The 22,679-nt window shown below is 55.0% G+C and overlaps 2 protein-coding genes across 2 annotated transcripts; one reads left to right on the forward strand and one right to left on the reverse strand.

Moving 5' to 3' along the window:
- The first annotated feature begins 16 nt into the window (after nucleotides 1-16).
- LOC129062664 (lysosomal membrane ascorbate-dependent ferrireductase CYB561A3) lies at nucleotides 17-8,711 on the forward strand. The gene is made up of 7 exons (XM_054563691.1): nucleotides 17-492; nucleotides 2,542-2,648; nucleotides 3,831-4,029; nucleotides 5,125-5,333; nucleotides 5,853-6,007; nucleotides 6,518-6,674; nucleotides 7,302-8,711. Exons 3-7 carry the CDS (start codon nucleotides 3,846-3,848, stop codon nucleotides 7,323-7,325), a joined length of 729 nt encoding a protein of 242 aa, XP_054419666.1. The 5' UTR covers nucleotides 17-492; nucleotides 2,542-2,648; nucleotides 3,831-3,845; the 3' UTR covers nucleotides 7,326-8,711.
- A 1,230-nt stretch (nucleotides 8,712-9,941) lies between these two features.
- On the reverse strand, nucleotides 9,942-22,633 carry TKFC (triokinase and FMN cyclase). Its single transcript, XM_054563690.1, has 19 exons — nucleotides 22,583-22,633; nucleotides 22,314-22,416; nucleotides 21,062-21,179; nucleotides 18,282-18,471; nucleotides 17,264-17,374; nucleotides 16,985-17,166; nucleotides 15,104-15,182; nucleotides 14,733-14,822; nucleotides 14,088-14,122; nucleotides 13,927-14,011; nucleotides 13,743-13,832; nucleotides 13,065-13,181; nucleotides 12,699-12,818; nucleotides 12,422-12,559; nucleotides 11,127-11,233; nucleotides 10,920-11,023; nucleotides 10,751-10,784; nucleotides 10,557-10,646; nucleotides 9,942-10,215 (listed from the first exon to the last, which is right to left on the reverse strand). Exons 1-19 carry the CDS (start codon nucleotides 22,599-22,601, stop codon nucleotides 10,054-10,056), a joined length of 1,974 nt encoding a protein of 657 aa, XP_054419665.1. The 5' UTR covers nucleotides 22,602-22,633; the 3' UTR covers nucleotides 9,942-10,053.
- Nucleotides 22,634-22,679: the final 46 nt, after the last annotated feature.

The raw sequence follows: 22,679 nt of genomic DNA on the forward strand, positions 1-22,679 counted from the left end.
CCGGTTCATTCTAGGGCGTTGGTTCCCGGTGTGTGCGGTCTTCTCAGAGAATCACTGACAGGTCACCAAGGAACCTCGGGAACGGCGGCGGGCGCCGGGTGGCAGAGGCGGGTCTCGGAGACCCCAAATCCCGCTGCGTCCCACTGTGGTTCGGGGGTGAGAAAGAGCCGGGCTGGGAGTTCTGGGACCTGGGTTCAAGTGCTGCCTCCGCTGCTACCTTGCTTTGCACTGTCGCGACCCCTCGCTCGGCCTCAGTTTCCTCTTTTAGGAAATGGACATCGTTCACCGTGCCTTTCCTTCCACCGGTGGTGGTTGTAAAGGCACGAAATCTCTTCGAAAGTCGCAGTCAGCACGTGGAGCCTCTCGCCTTAATTTTCACCAGGGTTACGTGGGACCGCCTTGGTCCCAGCAGAGCAGTCCGGGATTGGTGGAACGTTCCTGGAATGCTTCTCGGGACGCCTGATCCGGACCAGAACAGAGCCCGAAGGGCGGGTCTGTAATCACTCTGGCGCTAAGGAGGGCTTTTTTACTTAGCTGCCTTCTGGTTGGAAGAAGCCCCCTCACTCCTCAGTCCTGACTTTCCAGGAGCTACGCTCGGAAGTGAGCGATCCTTGGACCTGAGGGGGGGTGAACGGGATACCTGTACCAGCTCTGCTACTCACCTTGACCAAGGCACATTCCTTCTTTGAGCCCAGTTTAGGACTTGAGATTCTGGATTCCTAAAGCCCCCCGCCATTTATCTGGGAAGGGAGAGCAACAAAATGACTTTGTTCCACCTGTTTGTGGTTCCAAGTTATAAAAGTAACATTGTAAGAGTTTGACATAGAGGCTTTTCCTCAGTCTAAGGGCTAAATAGGAAATACTTGTTGCACTTGCTTTGTTGCGCTTCACAGGCAAAGGGAAGGCAAGACCCTCCACCAACAAAAAGATTACATTGGGCTTTATTGCATACTCCTTTGACTGCTATGGTCTGGAACCAAGCCCACAATATCTCCCAAGGTATGCCTGTACCCATTTCCTATCCCAGGGCCTGATCTGTTTTTGTGCAGCCTGGGAGAATCCTTTCTGCCACTGTGATTGAGGAGAGTGTTAGGTTGGAGACTGGATTCCTCAGATCAGGGTCGACAAACTTCACCTACGGGCCACATCCAGCTCTCCTGAATGGTTTTCACATTTTTAAATGGGTAAAAATGGCACTATTTTGTGACACGTGAAAATGATAAGGAAACTAAAATTTCAGTGTCCGTAAATAAAGTTTTTTTTGGGAACACAGCTATATCCATTTCTGCAAGTATTGTCTATGGCTGCTCTTGCACCACATCAGCAGAGTTGATGTGGTTGTCACAGACTGCATGGCTGGCAAAGACTAAAACACTTGCCATTCTGGCCCTTCACAGAAGAGCATGAGGACTTCTGTCTTAGAATGGCCCCACAAAGCGAGGGGCGAGTGTGAGGCCACACCTGGTGAGCACGTCCTGAGATCAGCACATCACGCTCTTAGAGTACATGAGAGGATATTTTTAGCATTTGGATTGTAATTTTCACTACATTCTTCCCTTTTCTCTGGTTTTGCTCTCTATTTCAGACAGAGGGGGTGCTCATCTGTGTACTGTGAGCAGTATAATATTTCTGTCAGGAAAGACCCCATTGTCCATTCCAAGTCTGTCCCAGGGCAGCAATCCAGGACCTTTCCCAGGGGAGTGGTCACAGTCCTTTTTGAGATATAGTTTCTTTTTTCCTTTAACAAAGGAAAAAATGCTCAAAGTAGATACTGTTTGATGGATGGAGCCTTCTGACCAAGAGGTCCTTCATGGTGACTTAACACTTCTTTGGGGTTGGGGACAGGGGTTAGGTGACTAAACATCTGCTGATCTGAAACTTCCTCTGCTCTTGCAGGAACTAAGGGGGCAGCTCTGAGTTCAGTAGTTGAGACGCAAAGCTTCTGGAAGCTGATGGCATGAACTTGCCCTTCCAGTCTCAAGGGAACTTGTTTCCTCCCCCCCGCCCCCGCCCCGGCCAGACCTCAGGTCACCCTTTATCAGAGATAATTGCCAACTTGGATCACCGCGTGAGAACTCAGAGTCTTTGTTTCTGGTTAGGTGGACACCTGGAGTGGAGAGAGCGGGCTTGGCATAGAGTCAAGGCTACTGAGAGGCCTGGGCAGGCGCAGGCACCATGAGCTTTAGGCTTGTGTTAGTAGTTAGGATGAGATGCCGTGGCAATACTAAGAAAAGTATAATACTTTACTTTCACAGTGTCCTTACATTTTCTCACTTGGCCTTCTGATAACTGTGGTCAAGGAAAAAAACATGGGCCCTGAAGCCCAGAAGATAAGGGTTTGAAACTCCCTGCCCACTTACTGGGTCTTCATGCCAGCTACTTAATCTTTCTGAGCCTTAGTCTCCTCATCTATAAAATGGAGATAACTCTTCACAGGGTTAGTAGGAATAAATGGCATCATGTGTGTAAGGTTCCAGGGTGGTGTCTGCTCAACGCTGCCTTTCATTGAATTATATACTTACTGCCATGCCTTTCTTCCAGTTGAGAAGACTGAGTCCTACAAGTGTTAAGGGGTCTGCTCAAGGTGCCTCACTTCATAAGAATTAGAGCCCAGGCCCCAGCCTATCAGCCTGCCAGTAGGTGTTAAGGTAAGGAATCAAGTGTTTTAGCTCCATGGGAATTCTTGGCTACTTTAGGGGCCTCCTCTTCTCTCTGTTGACTGGTTCAGACCCAGGGACCTTAACTGCAGGAAGTCACAGCGTTGTCTTCTTGGTGTGCGTCCATGGGAGGGTGTGATTTCCTGGAGAACTGGACCTATGCTCCCTACACATTAGCCTAAAGCAGGGGCAGTCCTGCGACTCTGTGCACTTGCCTGCCAACCCTCAGGTCCATTTGCTGGGCTTTTAAGGGCAGCTGCTCGGGGGGCCTGGGCTTTCTCCATGCCTGAAACCAGAGTCTGTTTCCGAGTTTATCAAAATAACGTCATTTCATTTAACATTGATGAGATGCTATAGGAGCTTAACTCTAGCTTATGTCAACTTGCCTGTGGTAGAATTGGTTTCGTTATATATTTTTCACCACAGTTGGAAACTGAAGAACCTACCGACAATGTTAAGTGAGGGCACACGGGAAACTCTTGCTTTCTAGACCATGAGTTCTTGCTTCCTCTTTTCCCCTCTGGACTTTCCCCAGAGGAAGAGAAAGCAGAAGTCTCAGGTATGGGTACTAGCTGAGGGCCATCGCCCAATTCAAGGTGTAGAGTGTGGGGACTCTGGAGTGAAGGCCTGTTCTTACCTTCCCCATCAGGAAGGTGGGCCCCACAGAGTTCACCATCTGGGTGAGAACTTTTCTGTGCAAGTGGGAGCCCAGAGGATTCCTCCCGGCCAGCCTAATAGTATGTGCTCCTTGTTGGTTATGATTTTGCCTCCTGATGTTAGGAGTAAGGGCATGGGTATCTGAGTGATCTAGCCTGGATGTTGGTTCCTGTCCCTCCTTTTCTGTGAGGAGGAGGTAATTCTTTATCTTCTGGTCCTATGAGGGGAGACTAGTCCCAGGGCTCTGGGCCCAGAGCCTTGCATCGGGCCACATCAGAGGAGACACCCCTCAGGTCCAGCCCCAGCTATACTAGGTGTACTGTGTACTAGGGCAGGCCTGCAGTCACTGTCTCTAACCAGCCCACCCAGCCATCAAGGCCTCCTGGGAGCGGTGCCCAGTCTGATGGCAGGGGAACTGAAACAAAAAAACATCCACGCCTCCGACCAAGAGCAAGGTCTTTAGCTGGTGAGTGGGGTGTACCTAAGCCGGCAGGGACATGTGATTGTTGCTTCCAGGAGTGCCTGAGTGGAATGGCTGCAGGATGGTTCTACCTGTCTCTCCTGGCGCTGTCAGCCCTGGGCTTGATGTGCATCCTGTTTACCATCTATTGGATGCAGAGCTGGCATGGTGGCTTTGCCTGGGATGGTACCATATCCATGTTCAACTGCCACCCAGTGCTCATGGTTGCTGGCATGGTGGTGGTCTACAGTGCTGGTGAGTATGAGGTCCGCGTGGGAGATGCGCTATGGCCCAGGCCTGGATGGACAGAGCAATCTCTCTCCAGGCCTGGTTTTTGTCGCTGTTGGGTTCAGGGCTGCGGAGGTTGGGTGGGTTGGGCGGTCTTTGGGCCTAGGTGTCATTTGGAGGAAGTAGTAGTGAGAATGGGGGCATCTGAAGAGGGTAGCCTCACAGATATACTAGGTCAGGGCTTGTCAAAAATTTTCTATAAAGGGCCAGGTAGTAAATATTTGAGGCTTTCTAGGCCATATAATGTGTTAACAACTACTTAGCCCTGCTGTTGTACTGTGAGAGTAGCCATGCACAAACACAAAAACACATGTGTGGCTGTGTTCCAATAAAACTTTATTTTCAGAAATACTGTATTTTGCTGTGCATAATGCACCCTTTTGCCCAAATTTTTGAGGAAAAAATAAGGATGCGCATTACACAGGGGAAGCGCTAAACACAGTTTCAACGCAGGTGTGCATTATACACAGGAGCTCATTATACATGTCAAACTATGGTCGGTGGCGGGCTGGGTTTGTCCTGTGAGCTATATTTTGCCACCCCTGCTCTAGGGAGCAGGAGGCCGAAGCCCTGATAGCACAACGGATCCTCACCTAAAGGATCTGCTTCCTGCCACCGGATCCATCTTTGCCCCATGCATTCAGAGCTGGGCCGTGGGGACCAAGGGAGCCTCTTTTTCCTCGCTTGTAAAATGGGAACGATGGTGACATTGATAATGGCAGCTTCCTCGTGTACTTCAGACATGTCATCCATTTTGCTTGTGAGGGGGGCTCTGTTGCCATCCCCCGTTATACAGATGAGGGGACTGAGACTTAGAAAGAAGTCATAGCTAAGAGGCAGAGCCAGGATTTGGACCGAGGTTATCTAACCTTGCAGCCTGGGGTCTTGGTAACTAAGCTCATTGTGAAGAGGTGAGTTAGATGGAATAATGAGCGACATTGCTTTTAGCGTTTCCTTGTTCCCTCTCTGGGAGGCTGTGTGGGGGGCCGCGCCAGGCTAACTCCCCTCATGTGGTGGGTGCAAGGGGAAGAGGCTGAGCCCCGGGACTGCTCTCTCCTGCAGCTTCACTGGTGTACCGTCTGCCCCAGTCTTGGGTGGGGCCCAAGCTGCCTTGGAAAATCACCCACGCGTCCCTGCATCTGCTGGCCTTCATCCTGACCGTGCTGGGGCTGGTGGCCGTCTTTAAATATCATAACAATCACAATATCCCCAACCTCTACTCCCTGCACAGCTGGTTGGGCATCACCGCCGTCTTCCTCTTCGCCTGCCAGGTGGGTGCTCTCTGCCCACCCTGGGCTCCCACTGCTGGATGGCAGCCATGGGCTCTGGCTGGGGCTTCCCTTGCACCAGCACCAAATATTCCCTCTGCTCACTGCCTAGAGACGGTCTCTGCAGGGCACATCCTGTAGAATGGGCGATTTAAAGGGCCGTGGGAGATTGGGGGTTCCCGCACTCGCCCTGTTCCTGCCCATCTGTCATCCCGGAGTGCTCTGAGCAAGGGAGTTTTAGGAGCCAGGGCTAGAAGGAAGCAGACAAGCAAGGATGGCAGTGTTTGTGGGAGAGTGGGGTTGTAGCTAAGAGTTTCTTGAACGGTTCTTGTTTGCGTAAGAGAAACACACAGACCACACTGCGGAAGCTTGCTGGTGCTGGGGCAATTCCTGGTGGAAGGTTTGAGTTGGGAAAGAAGGGAGAAGGTTCACTGATCGGTAGGAGGCGCTGGTGAGATGGGATGACCTGGAGTGCCTTTGGCCACACACAGGTGGTTCAGGTACTTCTCCCTGTGTCCACAGTGGTTCCTGGGCTTTGCCATCTTCCTCCTGCCCTGGGCGTCCATGTGGCTGCGCAGTCTCCTTAAACCTGCCCACGTCTTCTTTGGAGCCTCCATCCTCTCTCTGGCCATTGCATCGGTCATTTCCGGCGTTAATGAAAAGCTTTTCTTCAGCTTGTGAGTGGGGTGGGGCCCCAACCCTAATATGGAGTGGAAAGGATAGTCTTCAGAAGATGCGCCCTGTGATCATGGGACCCATCCAAGTGTGTGTGGAGGGGTGCCCGGTGCTTGAGGGTGGGGCTTATTCCTGATCAGGAAGGTAATGGTCTTTCTTTAGGTTGAGATTGGTAAGTTGGTTAGTAGGTGTTTCTCCGGCATCAAATTGATTTAGCACCTACTGTGTGTCAAACTGTTCTAAGCACCTTAAATTTAATCCTCTAATTGCCCTACAACATTGATACTATTGTCATTGCCACTTACAAATGGGAGACCCAAGGCAGAGTCCCCTCATAGGTAAAAAGCATTCTGCAGATATTTGTTGTGGCCAGGACTTAGAAAGTATGTCACCATTTTGGATCCCAGGTCCTGGGGAGCTTTCTTACCTTCTATTAGTGGCACTGATTCTCCCACTGGGCAAAAATAGCTAGAAAAGTCCCTCAAGGGCCCACATTGTTCCATTGTCTTCAGGAAAAACACCACCAAGCCGTACTCCAGCCTGCCCGGTGAGGCTGTCTTTGCCAACATCACTGGGATGCTGGTAGTTGTCTTTGGGCTGCTGGTGCTCTATATCCTGCAGGCTTCATCGTGGAGACGCCCGGAGGTGGGGATCACGACTGAAGGACAGGTATGGGCTCCTGGGCTCCTATGCCACCTTGGGGTAGGGCTGGGTCTAGAGAAAGGTCTCCAGGAAAGGCTTAGGCCTTAGCAGGAAGAGACTAACCCAGTGACATGGTGGGAAACCAACTAGCTAGAAAGTGGGCTTAGGCTAGCTGACAGGAAGCTCTGGTGTCAGGCAGCACATCCCAGCTGTCACAGCAGATGCAGCTGCTCAGGCTCCGGGTCTCCTGGCGGCCCATCCACTGGGAGAGGATGAGGGCTACTCCCATCCGCAAAGCCTGTGGTTTCACGAGGGGAAGCATGGCCTTATCTCCCCCAAGGAAGGCCTTGAGGATGATGGCGGGGTCGGAACTTCTACTTTTCCAGCTTTGGGGCAAGCCTGGTGGGATGGGAGCTTGTCTAGCAGGTGCTTGGTGGCAAGTTGAGTGCTTGGAGTGGGCTGTGCCTGTTCTTGGCCACTCAGACATCTGCGGGATGGGGTGAGATGGGGTGTGTATCGGGCTGAGGGACTTTGGACGGGGACTACCCTGTCGGTCGGGCGTCTGTATGAACTGCTCAGCTGGTGTGATGCCTGCAGGTCAAGGGCCACTTCAACATATGCCATTAACCGCTGTGTGTCTGCCTTTCTTTCCAGCCCCTGTTGCATGAAAGGGAGTGAAGCGGGAAGGGGCTCCCAGGAGCAGTCGGGGGCGCAGTCCCCTCAGAAGCTCTGTGTACCTGGGCTCCCGTCTGGTTTTCTCAACAGACTTGCTTTGGGCTCTGGGCCCCAACCTCGCCCCGTCCCCCATGCTGGGCCTGCTCTCTCCACCAATGTGCTTCCCACGGCTTTTCTTGGTGGCTCTGGCTCCTGTGCACCCCTTCTTGGCATCGGCTTCTGAAGTCCTCCACTTACATGGGCTGCTCACTCCACTCCTGCTGTCTGGCTGAAGTCAAGCTGATTTCCCCTTTAGGCCCCTTGGGATGTGGCAGGAAATCCCAACAGCTCAGATGAGCCGGACTCAAGTGCAATCTGCAACAGGGGAAGTGAGGGAGGTGATGCACCCCTCAGCTTCCTTGAATGTGTGCATTTCATTAAGGCGCCCGCCATGGGGTGGGCTTCCTCGGCCCCCTTACCTGTGCCTGGCCCTCCTGGACGGAGGCTGGGGGGGACATCGGGACGGAATGGAAGGAGAAGGGGAGGATGGCAGAGCAGCTTCTGTTGAGAAGCTGAGGCACTGACTGCTCTTCTCCTGTCTGCCCTCTGTGCCTGCATCCACTGTGACCGTGTGGCTCCACCTCTTCTAGCTGCGGCTACAGCTGGGGTCTGGGTCCCGGCCTGTCCCTGTGACTTAAATGCCCGTCCCTGTCAGGCAGCCCAATGAGCCCCACTAACCTGCTGTCCCCACCTCTCCCAACAGGGATGAGTAGCAGGGGTGCCCCAGACTACCTCTGCTTTCCTTCCAGAGGAGGGTTTCCCTGCCTGTCCCCGGGCAGGTTCAACCTTGCTCTCTAGGCAGGGCCCTTACTCAGCTGATTTTCACTCCAACCCACCATGACATGTGCCAAAGTGTGGTGCTTTGTACCCAGCAGAGCCTAGAAGCCATGGCCACCTTCAAAGGTGTTTTTTGCTGAGCATCAGAGTGCCTCACCGCCCCCGACAATGGCTGCCTGCACAGCCAGCCCCTGCCATGCGCCAAGCTAGCGTGCTGAGCTGTAGCTCTTGCCCCAGGGGAAGTGGGTGGGGAGGGAGGAGTCTGGCTTCTCTCCTATGTGTGGGCACTATGGTTTCTGCTGCCCTCTCCAGAGGAGCCCTGCTGGGTCTCAGGCGCCACGCCGCCAAGCACCGTGACCCCTCGGGTCCAGAGTGCTTACTCGCTGGCCAGTGGCAGTGTGGCCGACAGGCCACCACAGCCCCACGTGGCCAGATGCCGGCAGGATGACTATGACCAAGCCTCTCCAGTGGCTGAAGGCTTCAAAGCCATCGGGGTGACTGCCAGTTACCTCGGTCACATGGTAGGTTGTATGAGTAGGCGTTTCACTTGTGTATGAAGCCTGATTTTCATTAAATATGTTTTTAAGAATCAAAGCCTTTTTTGCTGAGATTGTGCATCAGTGAGCTTTGAGCTCCGTATAAAAGTCTCAGGACAGTTCTGACCCTAAGACCTTAAGAACAAGCCAGAAGTCACCAAAGATCCACATGATCGGCTTCCTGAAGTCATATGCTACTCCTGTATGTGTGGGTGTCCCTAACATTGAGTCGCCTTTGAGCACTTTGTTATCTCACAAGGAAGACAATGTTTCCTGTTTTGTAATTTGGAACACAAAGGTAAGTGACTTGCCTGAGGTTACCCAACCAGGAAGTGGCAGAGTCGGGAGCCACAGGCCAGGTGTCTGATGCCAGAGCCTCCTTCCCAGCTGCTGGGTGTGTGCGTCTGTGTACACTGACAACTGCACCTGTTGGTCAGGGACTGTGGGGTGGTTAATGGACAGGGGACCCTGGCGGAGAAGCCCAGGGACTGAGGGAGCCAGTAGTCAAGTCGGGGCAAAGTGAAGGGGCCCCTCCCTCCCAGTGTGACCAGCAACAGATGCCCCCTGGTGGTGAGCAGAGGACCTGGAAGGACTTGGATGCAGCTGCCAGCGCTAACAGTAACTCCCAGTGAGTGAGTGAGCCCCAGGATTGTGCTCCGGGCTTCACCATCAGTTCATCCGAATCATTTTCCACATCCTCATGAGACGGGTACCGTTCTGATTTTCTAGGTACCAAGAGGCTCAATAATAGGCCTGAGTGTATGTAGTTGGTTTGAAGCAGAACCAGGGTCCAAAGTCGTGTGCATGTGAATCCACACCAGTCCCTATAACTGCTCCCCTGTGCCAAGCACGGGTTGGGTGTGCGCTGTCCTGTCTGCCATGCACCAGACTTGGCAGTGCCTTAGCGAATGCTCTAGAACACCCCGGGGACTGGCCTGGACAGTTTCTGTTCTCCCACTGAGCCTTAACATGGGGTGATTTTCCCCCCTTGGTGTCCCATTTGATGCCTGCAGAATCGGTGGACTCTCAGTGTGGTGCTGAGACAAGCGCACCATTGGGTGCGGCGTGTGCTTCAGGAGGAGGACAGGACTGGGGTCCCAGTGGAGCCCACCCCACTGTGCATCCCGGCCTCTGGGTCTCAGATGGCAGGAGATGGGTTGTAATCACCTTAGGCAGGGGCCTAGGTCTCAGTCCCCCGGGCCACAGCAGGGACACTTGTTCACGCACTGGGAGGAAAGTCTCTCAGAGGAAGCAGAAGCTCTGTGGCCGCAGTGTGGTTTATTAGCTTGTTTTTCCACGCTGGCCCAGGTTCAGGTGCAGAGGGCCTTTCCCAGAGTCTAAAACCAAGCCAGCAATGCCTGTTGGAGGCTGTGCAGCAGTCAGGCACCCTGGCTCTGCAAGACCTCCAGGACGGCGCGGAGAATGGCTGCGGCTGCCACCGCCCCGGGGTCCGGCTGATCCAGGCGTGCAGAACTGATATAACTGGCTCTTCCGGCGCCGGCCTCCATGTTCTTGGTGGCCTGGGCTGCAGCTTCTGCACTCTGGAGGGCCGGGGTGGGGGAGGAGCAGGTGTAAGGACAAGCCACCAGCCTCCTTCCTGCCATCGACCCTGGACCCTCCAGTCCCAGCTCTGCTAGGACCCTCTGCGCTGTCGCCAGGGCAGAGAGCTGACTTCCCACCTGTCTCCAGCAGGGTAAGGGGCCCCATTTGCTGAGCGGCTGCTGTGCCCCAGACACCACGCTGGGCGCTGTTTATCTCTTTAGCTTCACAACACTAGGACAGGTGCTCCTCTCCATTTTGCGGGGAGGAAACTGAGGTATAGGGAAGAGATTAACTTGCTCCAGGCCTGTTTCCCTCGGTGGCTGGGCCAAGCCTCACTCACCTTGACAGCTTTGGTTAGGGTCTGGAGCAGATCAGCCCCAGGTCTCTTCCAGGCTTGGAGCTCCTGTCCTGCTGCCCACAGAGAATCCAGCTGGACAAGGTGAGGGAGAGAGGAGCTCAGCACAAGCCTTGCCATTGAGGGTGGGCTTCAGGGCCTCTGTATTCAAAAGGGGGAAGGGCTGGGCCCATACACACCATAGTTCTGTCCCCTGGGGCAGCCTTCCCATACCTGCAGGGGAAAAGGACAAGTGAGGTTCACTCTAGGGAGTCACTTTGGGGGAGGGGACAGGGCCTAGCTGGCAGCAGGTGACATCAACCACGTAACCCTGTCACCCTTGGTCTGAGGCACAGGGCTCTTGCTCACTTCTGCATGGCTTCCAGGCCGGCGTCCATGGCAGCAGACCAGGCTGGGAGGTCAGTCTTGGCCTTGAGGGGCTGGGCCGCCGCAGTCAGGAACAGGCCATAGAGCTGGGGAGGACCAGGATTTGAGCACTGGAGTCTGGCTTGGGCCTCAGCCAGCCCAGGATCCCTCCGTGCCAGCCCTCCGTCCCTGGGCACTGCCGGCACTCACTGCCCCAGACGAGCCCCCCATCTTCTCCAGCAGCAGGAGGGACAATTTGGAGAGGAGCTGTGCAGGGCTGGCAGGGGGCGGGCTCTCCTTCAGCCACCCTTGGATTGCTGCAGGCAGAGATGGCCAGGAGCTCAGAGACCCTCCCTCCCAGCAGGCACCCAGGCCCCACGGGCAGGCAGCAGGAGTGGGCCCCGGAGGAGGCCGAGGGAGCCCCCGGGGGAGACTCCAAGGCTCCCTCTCTCTCTCCAGTGTGCAGTCCGGAGAACAGTGGGAAGAGGTGACTGACGGGGACCCCGGCAGTGCCCCAGCCGTGAGGCCTGCTGAACTCTCCCACCGGACATTCCCAGGCCTTGCTTCCCTGCTTCATTCTCCTCCACAGCACTTTGCACTACCATTCTTTGTCTTCTAGTGATTGTTTATTATTTGCCTCCCCACCAGAACACAAACCACAAAGGCAGTGATTTTTATCTGCTTTGCTTGCTATTGTATCCAGAGTTGAGAGCAGTGCCTGGCTCGTGATAGATACTAAATACATTTAAAAAAAATATTTTATTTTGCCCTGGTTGGTGTGGCTCAGTGGATTGATCGTCATCCTGTGAACCAAAAGTTCATGGGTTTGATTCCTGGCCAGGGCACATGCGTGTGTTGTGGGCCAGGTCCCTGGTGAGGGGGCATGTGAGAGGCAACTAATCAATGTTTCTCTCACATGTTGATATTCCTCTCCCTCTCTTCCTCCCTTCCCCTCGCTCTAAAAATAATAAATAAAATCTTTAAAAGAGAAACATCAATCGGTTGCCTATCATATGTGACTTGACTGGCGACTGAACCTACAATCCAGGCATGTGCCCTGACCGGGAATTGAACCAGTGTCCTTCTGCTTTGCAGGGCAATGCCCAACCAATTGAGCCACACTGGTCAGGGCTAAATACATTTTTCTTGACAGAATGATGCTGAACAGTTAAGAACTGTTCATGAGTCTGAGAAAGCAGAGAAAAATAAGGACTACAGAGTGAGTTCCCTTTGAATCTAAAGTTACTCTTCACTGCAAAAGGATGCATTTTGTTCTAGAATGTCAACCCTCCCCCAGGGATAGTGTTAGAAGGGCCTTTTCTCTATGAGAATGGGTAGGAGGGGCGCTAGGTTTTGTGAATTACCCTGCTTGGCAAAACAAAAGTTGGGAACCCGTGTCAGCATTCCAAATGTTTCTGAAATTGTTCTAGTTCGTGAAATGCCAAAACCTCAGAATCGATGTGTCACCAGCCCCTCCCTGACCCCAGAGGGACCCTGGTACCCACCTCTGGCAGCGCGACTGTGGGTGGTGCCACAGTCCCCATCGCCGGCGGCACGGTCCAGGGCATTCAGGTGCTCCTCCAGGCCCAGGAGGGCACTGCACACCCGTTCCAGCACAAGCACTGCCCGCTTCGAGGCCAGGCCTGCGGGGGGAGGACAGCGGGGAAGAGGCGCGCCTGTCCCTTCTCACGACTGAACTCGAAAGTGTGGGAGATACGGGGGTCAGGATCCCTGCACACCCTCGCCCTTCAGGGCTCAGGCCCCAACAGCAGGACTTGGTACCTCCTGCAGCAGTGGAATCAGGGGTCTCCACAGGCTCGGCAGGGGCCGCCCTGGTCCGCTTCCTCCCGGTCACGGAGGCCCTGGGCACGTGAGGCCAGGCCGATGCGGTGGTTTCAGCATCTAGTGACAGCAGGATGACTCTCTCAGACACAGGTTGGCTGGCCAGGATCAAGTGGGGCTGTCCCTGGGGAGGACCCTAATGCCAGCTCCTCCAGTCATGTGAGAGCCAGACAAGGCTGGAGAAGTCAGAAAGGACCTGCCGCGGGACTGATTGTCACGGTCGGCCCTGATGGCCTCTCTCCCAGCCCCTGGCTCCTTCCAGCTACGAGGAGCCGTGGCTTCGATGACCCAGGCTCTAGGCCTCACCTATCAGTTTCAGGAGGGGCTCGTCCACTAGCAGAAGGGTGAGAGAAAGGCCTGGCATCTCCAGGGCCGACATGAAGGTGCCCACCAGGGCTCGGGCAATCTTGACCCCACGGCCCTCTGCAATAGCAAAGAACGGACATTTGTGAGGGAAGGTGGGAAGGGCGGGACCTCACCTCCCACTCCTCCCTGCCCTTGCATCCCCCAGGACCCCCACCACCATCAGATAAAGAAACAGAAGAGAAAAACAAGGACTTTGGAAGCTGGGGCCCTGAGGGGAGGGAGACAGACAGGTCTGCTTAGGGCGTTCCTCCACAATGCCCTAAATTACTGCATTCTTTGGCAGAGTCCCTTCTGTAGGGGCAGATGGGTGATTCCAGGTCTCATTTACTGAGCTCCTCCAGGTGCCAGGCTCTGTGCTAAGTGTGTTATGCATGTTTGGTCTCATTTAATCCTCCCAACAACCCTACGAGGCAGGTGCTATTCCTTTGACCCCCTCTGTACAGGCAAGGAACAGGCTCAGTGCTTGCAGCGATTAGGGGGCAGAGTCGTGGTCTAACTCACGCACGTCTGACTGCACGGCCCAGGCTCTGGGCTATCGTGAGACCTTGCCCCAGCTTCAAAGGGCTCGGGGGAAGGAGCTCTGGGGGCTGGGAGGCCCCCTGCCAGGGTGGGGCTCACCCAGAGAGCGGACGGCAGCGTCAGCGATGATGCCCAGTTCCAGGAATGACAGGCCGCCCAGGTTGTTGACCATCAGCACCACTGAGGAGCCTGTGGGCAGACATGGCACCCCGGTGAGACCCTCTGGGCTCCCCTACCCGGGAGGAGGAAGGGCTGGGGGACGGAAGGCGTAACGGCCCCTCACCGGCCTGCACAGGCACGTGGGACACATTGGCGGAGTTGGTCATGTGGTCAAGCATGAGCGTCACAATCTCGTCGGCAGTTGCCATCTGCCAGGGGGATCCAGGAGTGAGCCGTGTCCGAGGCCTTGGCTTTAAGCCAGCCTGGGCCTGGGTGTCCACCTACCTTTACCCGGCGCACACCAGCCTCCCCGTGGATCCCTGTGGATAAACACAGTCACTGTTCACACACTCAGGCCTGGGGATTCGCTCACTGTTTTTATCAAGATTTATTCAGTGCTAGGCTAGATGCTATGTACATGGGGAGTGTGGTAGAAATGGGCAGAATAATGAAAAATACACTGTTTCTGCTCTTCAGGAGCTGTGGCTTAGTGGTAGAGATAGCCAGGAGCTTAACTTTTAACTAGTTAAGTAGCTTTAACTAGAGGTGGTCAGAGCGAAGAAACGTGAGGCCTCCGCCCAGCACTTTGGAAGCCCAGGGGAAGGAGGGAAAGCGCTGCAGTTTGGGATGCCCCTGAGTGGCCCTTGAATGAAGGGCAGCCTTTTGGCAGAGGACCTGGGAATGATGTGAGCAAAGGCAGGAAGGTGGGCAGTGCACAGAGCCTCACAGAGCTGCGTGTGGATGGCAAAGCAGGTAGAAATCAGGCAGGTTGGGCCAGAAGGGCTTCAAGTGCCCTCTTAAAAACACCAAGACCACCTTGGTGACAGCTCCAGGGAAGCTGAAAGGACCAGGTAGAGGGCCCCAGGGCATAAGATGTGGGTACAGCCCAGAGAGCAGGCATGGCTGGAACAGGGGTGGCCACCAGCTTACCCAGGCCCAGCTCTACTTCATCAGCTGCAAGTTCAAAGGTGGGTCTGGATCCAGGGACACTGCAGGAGGACAAGCTCAGTCCCAGGGTTCCTATGAGAAACGAGGTATGCACGGGATGACCGCTCAGCTACTGGCATCAGTCAGAGCGGCAGGCATTAGATAGGGCAGCCTCTTCACCTCCGATGGAAGAGAAACCTGGCTCTGGGACCCCAGGCTACCAGTCCCCAGAGGCCCCCCCACAGTGAGACCTTCCCTCCGCCCCTGGGGAATAACATGGCAAGCCTCCCTACACAGCTGCTGGGAACCTGCTCCTAGCCCCAGGATCACATTCCTCTGCCCCCCCACGTCCCACTCCCTGGGCTGGCACTCACCCATGGCCTTGGCGACCATGCTCACCCGCTCTGTGATCTCCTCCAGCCCCACACCAGCCTCAGCCAGGGCACCTGCCACCTGTACCCACATAGAAATAAGCCCCCAATGGGGAGAGAATCACTGTAGTACTTGAGGGCTGAAGACAGGCTGGGACTGAGTTCCTAGTTGGCCAGGGAGTTGGCTCTCTGAGTATTGCCGCATCAACCTGGCCCTCCATGTTTAGGGCAGACCTGTGTGTCTCTATACTTACAATGCACCTGCCAGGAATCATTAAGAATCCCAGTGTGTCAGAGCCAGAGGGAACTTTGAGGGGCCCAGAGAGGGGAGATGACTTGTTTGATGTCACACAGCCAGCTGATGGCCAGTTTCCTGATTCCTAGTTTAGAGTTCTTTCTCCAGGGCATATACTCTGTGGCACACTTTACCCACCCACCCATCCACTCATCTACCCATCCATCCACTCATCCACTCACCCACCCATCCATCCATCCATCCATCCATCCATCCATCCATCCATCCATCCACTTACCCACCTACCCATCCATTCACTCACCCACCTACCTACCCATCCACTCACCCACCTACCCATCTACTTACCAACCTACCCATCTACCCATCCATCCATCCACTCACCCACCTACCCATCTACTCATCTACCCATCCATCCATCCATCCACCCACTCACCCACCTACTCATCCACTCATCTACCCATCCATCCACTCATCCACCCACCCATCCACTCACCCACCTACCCATCTACTTACCAACCTACCCACCTACCCATCCATCCACTCACCCACCTACCTACCCATCCATTCACCCACCTACCCATCTACTCATCCATCCATCCATCCATCCACTTACCCACCTATCCATCCCCCATCTGTCTATCCATTCACTCACCTACCTATCCATCCACTCACCCACCTACCCATCCCCTCACCCATCCATCTATCCACCCACCCACTTTTTGCCAAGCATCTAATATGTGCTGAAATGAAAAAACAAAGTTACTAAGTCATGGTCCCTTCTTTGAAGGAACTCTCAGTCTGAGGAGGGGTTGGGGAAGCAGACACACACATATTGAACATTCAAGGCAAGGTGGCAAGTGCAATGGTAGAGTTCATGATAGGATGTGATGGGAGCACTGAGGAGGGGCTCCTAACTAGCTTGGTGTAGTGGGAGGGAAAACCTCCCAGACAGGGAGACATCAGAGCTGGACCTTGATGGAATAGGAATAGGAGTTAGCCAGGAGAGAGGACTTTCAAGGCTGTTGATGCAGCAGGAGGAAAGCCCCAGACGGGTGGTACAGGGAGCTGGGATTAATGGAGCCTAAGAGCACGGTAGGGATGATGGGAGATGAAAGTTCATGGGGGAGGCGCAAGACTGTGGTAGGCACCCGACCAAGGATCCTGGGCTGATCCTAGGAACCCTAGAAGGCTCCCAGCAGGCGAGTAGCCTGATCAGAGACACACATCTTCAAAAGACACCTCTAGGGGAGTGTAGGGACAGACTGGGAGGGTAGGCAGGAGGCAGGCAGCGAAGCCCACTGAGAAGGCCGCTGCAGCTACCTGGGCAGCAGCAAAGTGCCGAATCGAGTCTGGGACAGGATGGGCAGGGCCCTGAGGAGGACGTGTGCTGCAGAGGCATATGGGAGTAGGACCACCAGGACAGGGCGAAGGCTGGGTGTGGAGAACGGAGAGGGGAGGGCCTGTGGGAATGCTGCTGAGGTGGGGATGGGGTGTGGGGCCGACCTGGATGAGGGGGCACTGGGGAGGGAGTGGCTTCCTGCGGCGGGGGGAGGTCCAGGTCCCAGGTGCTGCCCGGAGACAGCAGGCTGGGAGGGGCTGGCCAGCCAGCGTCCTGGGTGCGGCCTCACCTTGTGTATGAGCACCGTGCCACAGAGCCCCCGCCGGCCCGCCTTCTTTAGGACAGTGAAGGCGCTGTCATCCCCAATGACCACCATCTCCACAGGGATGCCCTCAGCCCGGGCCTGCTCCCTGGCCAGGCCAAAGTTGAGCCGATCTCCAGTGTAGTTCTTCACGATGAGGAGGGTCCCTACTGCAGGAGCAGCCAGCGGGGCCCCATCAGGGCTGGCCCACACCCCCATCCCCAGCTTGCCCCCCTGGCAGCAGCCCCTCCTGCACGCCCGGCTTACCTGTGCCCACCTGCGCCACTGCCCTGATGGCTGCCAGGATGCTGCCCACCGCCGGGGAGGTGAACACGGCTCCCGCGATGACCCCCGTCAGCATCCCCTTCCCTATGAAACCTGGGGTGGGTGGAGAGAGGAGGGTGGGTGAGGACCGGGGCCTTTCCACACTCCTGAGCTTCCTGGTGGGGTGAGCCCCACTTTGCACTTGATGCTAGACAAGCACCTGGGCTTCTTTCCACAAATCTTTATTCAGGAGTTACCTGAGTAAACTGAACCCGATCCCCACCCTGCCCCACAGCTCGCTGTTCCTGTCCCTGCTCTCCTGTCTGCATGGCCTCACTCACACACTCTGGGGTGATCTCTTCCATTTATGTGTTTACTTGATTATGGTCTGTCTCCCCAGAGGAGAACAGCAGCTCCATGAGAATAGGCACCTTGTCTGTCTGGTTCACGGTTGCATCCCTAGTGCTCAGAACAGTCCATGCACACAGTGGGTGTTCATTAATGTTTGCTGAAGGGATAGAAGGATTTGCCAAAAGAGAGACAGGAAAGGTACAGAGGATACAAAGCCTGGCCTCAGTCCCCAGGAGCTCTGAAGGAGAGCGCACATGCCTGGCACTGAACAGGAAACAGTCCAGGACTGTTCACGTTGTATGTGGAAATGCGGGGGGGTGGAGGGTGGAATTCAGGAGAGAGATGTTGCTCTAGGCTGGAAGAGTCAGAAAGGCTTCATGGAGGAGGTGACGGGTCAGCCAGAAGGCCAGGAGGGCGCACAGAATCACTGACTGTCACAGCTGGAAGGGGCTGAGAGATCATGTGGCCCAACCTCTTTTATGAGCTATAGCGACTCAGGCCTGGAGAAAGGCCACAACTAGCCCCAACCACAGCCCAGAGCAGGAGAGCAGGAACCAGGACCCGGTTCCCGAACGGCTGGGCTCTGGTCCTCCTAGCAGCACTGACCTCCCTGGAGCCCCACCCACTCTGCTCGGCAGCCACCCCCCTACCTCTGGCCTGGGGTACTCACCGGCGTGGGCAGGCTCATGGCCGGAGCCCCCGCCTGACAGCAGTGCCACTCGGCCCTTGAGGCTGTCCAGGTCAGAACGGAGGGCCACGCGGTGGCCCTGCAGGAGCTGCAGGCTGGGGTTGCAGGCCACCAGGCCAGCAAGGGCATCGTCAGCACAGCCTGCCACCGAGTTCACCAGCTTCTTGGAGGTCTAGGAGAGAGGGGCGAGGAGGTTTCAGGTGTGGTCTGACCCCCACCCTACCCAGTCACATCGCTATGGCCAAGACCCCTGTTCCACGCCTACTCTGGAACTCCAGGGACACACAGAATTGGGTGTTATTTAATCAGGTGGATATTTCTATGAGTTCTCAACTTGTATCTTTTTATATTTTGCCTCATTTATGAACTATTTTAGACTATGGCTTAAATTTATCCTGAAGAATGGCTTCAACACAAAGAAAATGGGGGACTGGAACACTGAATATAAAAAAATGTAATAAAACTGGGGCCCAACAGCTCCTTTCTGTCAAAGGAGGAGAAGCCCTAGGCTGAGGCTCCTGTGCTGGGGGGAGGGACCAAACACGCCCCACACTCACTTGTTCCAGGCGGACCTCTGATGAGGACAAACAATGCTGCCCGAGCCTCTTGGAGTGCCAGGCCCAGGGCTCGGGCGCTGTGTGTAAAGACTCAATAGAATGCAGGTCCTGCCCTTGTTGGAAAATACAGAGATCGTTCCCATAGGCTGTGGGAAGTGCTACACAAGAGAAATGCACACATGCCCTTGGGGCAGAGAGGAGGGACCTCAGCCTCCTTAGTGGGCCCTGGAAATCTTTGTGAAGGGTAAGTAGAAGTTAGGTAAGTAAGAGGGAGTGAGGGGCATGTAGGGAAAAGGGAAATTGCAGGTAGAGAGAGAGTGCATGCCAAGGTCTGGACGTGTGAAATAGTACGGTAGCCAGGCCAGGAAGCAGGACAGAGTGACCCGAGCCGCCAGTGACCATCAGGGAGCAGTAGGTAGGGCCTCACAAGCAGATGAAGGGATCTGGTCACCCAGAGACTCAGGGGGGAGGGTCATGGGCAGGCTGGCCTGAGGGCTATAGCCGAACTGACCCAGGGGTGCGGGAAGAAGGGGTGACATGAGGCTAGAACCGTTAAGGATTTGGGTTCTCCAGGCATGGGCACCTGGGCTCAAATCCCATCTGTCTCCTTCAGCTGTGAGAACTCAGTGAAGACACCTCACCGGTGGTTCTGAGCTTCAAGTCTTCCTCTGCAAAATGAGGATTTAATAGAGTATATGCCTGTCATATAGTAAATATTGAATAAAAGGGAGCTACTTCCTTTCTCAAAAAGCTGCAGCTAGCTGCAGGAGGGTTGCAGACCCTACGCCTACGCTTTTGTCTCTAGCAGAGTGAGACTGGGGCCCAACAAGGACTCAGAGGGCCAGGCACCCAGCGCCACCTGCTGGCCCTGGGGGCAGCCTGCAGCTGAGCCAGGTCCTGGCGAGGTGCACTTCCGGAGGCTCCTTCTTCAAGCCTATGGGCAACAGGTCCTTTTGTGTAAACTTTGATCTTCTTTGGGTCTGGCAGGGCCAGAGCCAAGCCACCTGCTTCAGATAGGAGCCAAACCCAGGCCAATAGTGAAAGAGCAGAGTAATGACATCGGCTCCATTCCCAAGCAATGACTGAGAGCCAGATGGCTTCTGAGTGCTTTTGAACAGGCCTTATTTAATCTTCCCACCAACCCTACGGAGGAAAGACTAGCCTGGTGAGGAAACTGAGGCACAGTTAAATGACTTTGCGCAAGGTCACACAGTCAGAAAGTGTCCAGGTCTGCCTGGCTCCAAAGCAGGTTCCATTTTGGCCTTATCATGCAGCCTTCCCCAGAGGCTGAAGGGAGACCGGGAGTGGCCGAGGTCTTGCCCTAGGAAGGGCATTGGCTTGTAGCTCTCAGAGCCTGCTGGGGACCGGGCATGCAACGAAGCTATGATTGGTCTCAACTCCAAGCCCAGCCTCCAGTGCCAACACTCTCCGAGGAGGTGACCCCTTGCCATCATGGACAGCCTGTCCTGCCTGGAATTTGCAACCATTCACATACCAGAGTCAGGGAAGGGCTTGGGACGAGGGCCATCCCTGGTTCCAGGGGTCTCAGGGAAGAGAAGAGGAAATGAAGTTGATTAGGCACTGTGCAAGGCCCCAGGGCTCTGGTTGGATAAACACCTCACTGTCACTTGGAGGCAGGCCTTAATCTGCCTCATACTGCAAGGAGAAAGAGGCTCAGAGAGGTCAAGTCTCTGTAAAGGGTCACACAGCTGTTGACACGGCAGGCTGAAATTTGAACCTAGGTCTGCCCAAGGCCTGCTTTCGTTCACATCAGCTCTAGAGCGGGCATGGAGCAATGCTTGGCAATGCTGAGCGGCCCAAAGTGTAGCTTCCCCCTATGGGGCCAGCCCACACGTGCTCAGGGTCAGGAACAGGTGCCAGGTTGCTCCTACTGTGACCAATACAGTGTCTATTATAGAGCAGGTAATTGTCAATGTTCTAATCTAAAGACATGACCCAGACCTGGAGCAGATGGACTTGGAGGGACTCAGAGGCTGCAGCCTCACGTGTGGCTGGGAAATGGAGGGACACAGGGACCAGGCCCTGAGAGGGACCCTCTCTCCTAACCTCTCTGAACCTTAGAAGGCATCTCTTGGTCAGAGTGTAAGAAACTCCAGCACACCTAGGGCTGGCATCCCCTCTGCAACGCCCCACTGTGCCAAGCCCACAATGTCCCTCCCCAGTCCTGGCCCTCATGAGACTCACCATGGTGGGGAGGCTCTGAAGCGGGCGAGCTGAGTTCACACCTTTGCACTGAGCTTCCAGAGGATGGGCGATCGCGTGGGTGCTACCTGGGTCTGAGCAGTGAAGGTGGCAGCTGCACCTGCAGGAGAGGGTAGGAATACGTGCTGCTGAAGGCACTCGCAGCCTACTAGCACAATCATGCTTCCAGGGCCCTAGTAATTAGGGAACTGCCTCAGACTTTGATCCAAGTCTAAATTCCAGAACATGCACTGGGGATGGACAGAGCGTGGGGCTGACCAAGGTTCACACCTGCACTTGGCTGCAGAGGGCAGATCTATCCACGTTGGGCACAGGGCTGCCTTTATGCCCCAGAGCTGCACCCACATCTCCAAGGAGCAAAGTAACACAAAGAATAACTTCATCTCTTACATGAGCATCATATGCACTGAGTAAGTTTACAAAGTTCTTCACACACTGGAAGGCAACTGGGCCTATGAACATATTTTACTTCTGGGAAACTGACTCAGAGAGCTCTAGTGACTTGTTCAAGGTCATACTATTAAGAGCCTGGACTTACACCCACGTATCTTTCTGCGAAGCCTGTGTTCTTTCTACAGATAATGCAGTGCCTCCAAGGTCAGGCAGAGTCCCTGGTGTGGGAAACAACACATGGAAACCCCAAAGACGTTTTAGCTCCCCTCAGTTCAGCCTGGTTCAGAGGTGTCTTGGGGGTCATTCCAGGTCTTGGGCTCACTGTGAGTCTGCAATGCAAAGAATCCAAAACTGGCTCTGCGCCTAGCTCTGCTTCTGACTCACTGGAGGGGTGGGGGGGAGTTGGCGGGTTTAGGTAAACCAATTCCCCCGAGCCTCAGTTTCTTCATCTGTAAAAGTGGGCGTTGCATCCTCTGTGGCATTCTGCAGGCACCCCAGACCATGTGGTTCTCCTCCTCCAGGATGAGCCTGTGTGATAAGGAGTGGCCTGGAAGTTGGAGAGCTAACTGCTTTCCTGGGTCATTAAAGTTCTCACTTGGGAAATTCTGGTTTTGTATTTGAAGTCAGGTTTCGTACAGCAACAGAGGCACTAATAATGCTGGGCAAGTGGCCTGGTGGGTCCTTCAAAGTCTGAATAAAACAGTTCAAAGGGGAGAAGTGAGCCTCCTGGTGTTCCCCCCACTCTCCAGGTAAGGCGGGGTGACAGACCATTCTACGGTCAGGTGACGGTACCGGCGGGGTTTGGATGAACTGGGAGGGCTAACGGGAGGGAGGAACGGACCTTGGTTCTAGTCTGGGAGGGGTACAAATTGCTGTCACCTCCCTTCCTTCTCCAGGCCTCTTAAGTTCTTCTGGTTCCAAAAGAATGAACACCTCCGATGGCTCTGGAGCAATGGAACGGGATAAGACGGGGTCTGGGTTAGGGTGAGGATCGCGGACAGGGGTTGAGGTCGGCGGGTCAGCTTTGAAGGCTTCGGCGGGCGTCTGCAGAGCTCGCCCGACCACTACTTCCCCATCACCAACCCCGATGACGCCCCGCTTCACACGGACCCACAGCGGGCGCCCACATCCGGGTACTCCGGGCTCCGGCGGTAAGCGACGGGGCGGGGGCCTCCGGAGGCGGGGTCTTTCTTGGTTGGCTGCCTGG

The sequence above is a fragment of the Pteronotus mesoamericanus genome, unplaced genomic scaffold, assembly GCF_021234165.1.
Source record: "Pteronotus mesoamericanus isolate MK-2021 breed Mesoamerican mustached bat unplaced genomic scaffold, CSHL_Meso_final scaffold_83, whole genome shotgun sequence".
NCBI classification, from domain to species: domain Eukaryota; kingdom Metazoa; phylum Chordata; class Mammalia; order Chiroptera; family Mormoopidae; genus Pteronotus; species Pteronotus mesoamericanus.

Bases quoted from the DNA above. Each gene is read 5' to 3' on its own strand.
- LOC129062664 (XM_054563691.1), top strand. From the start codon at position 3,846: ATGGCTGCAGGATGGTTCTACCTGTCTCTCCTGGCGCTGTCAGCCCTG. The intron at 5,334-5,852 runs GTGGGTGCTCTC...CTGTGTCCACAG, and splicing joins TCTTCCTCTTCGCCTGCCAG to TGGTTCCTGGGCTTTGCCAT. The intron at 6,675-7,301 runs GTATGGGCTCCT...CTTTCTTTCCAG, and splicing joins GGATCACGACTGAAGGACAG to CCCCTGTTGCATGAAAGGGA.
- TKFC (XM_054563690.1), bottom strand. The intron at 17,375-18,281 runs GTGAGTACCCCA...CACCCACCCCAG, and splicing joins CCATGAGCCTGCCCACGCCG to GTTTCATAGGGAAGGGGATG. The intron at 10,216-10,556 runs GTGAGTGAGGCT...CCGGCCCTCCAG, and splicing joins CCCTAACCAAAGCTGTCAAG to AGTGCAGAAGCTGCAGCCCA.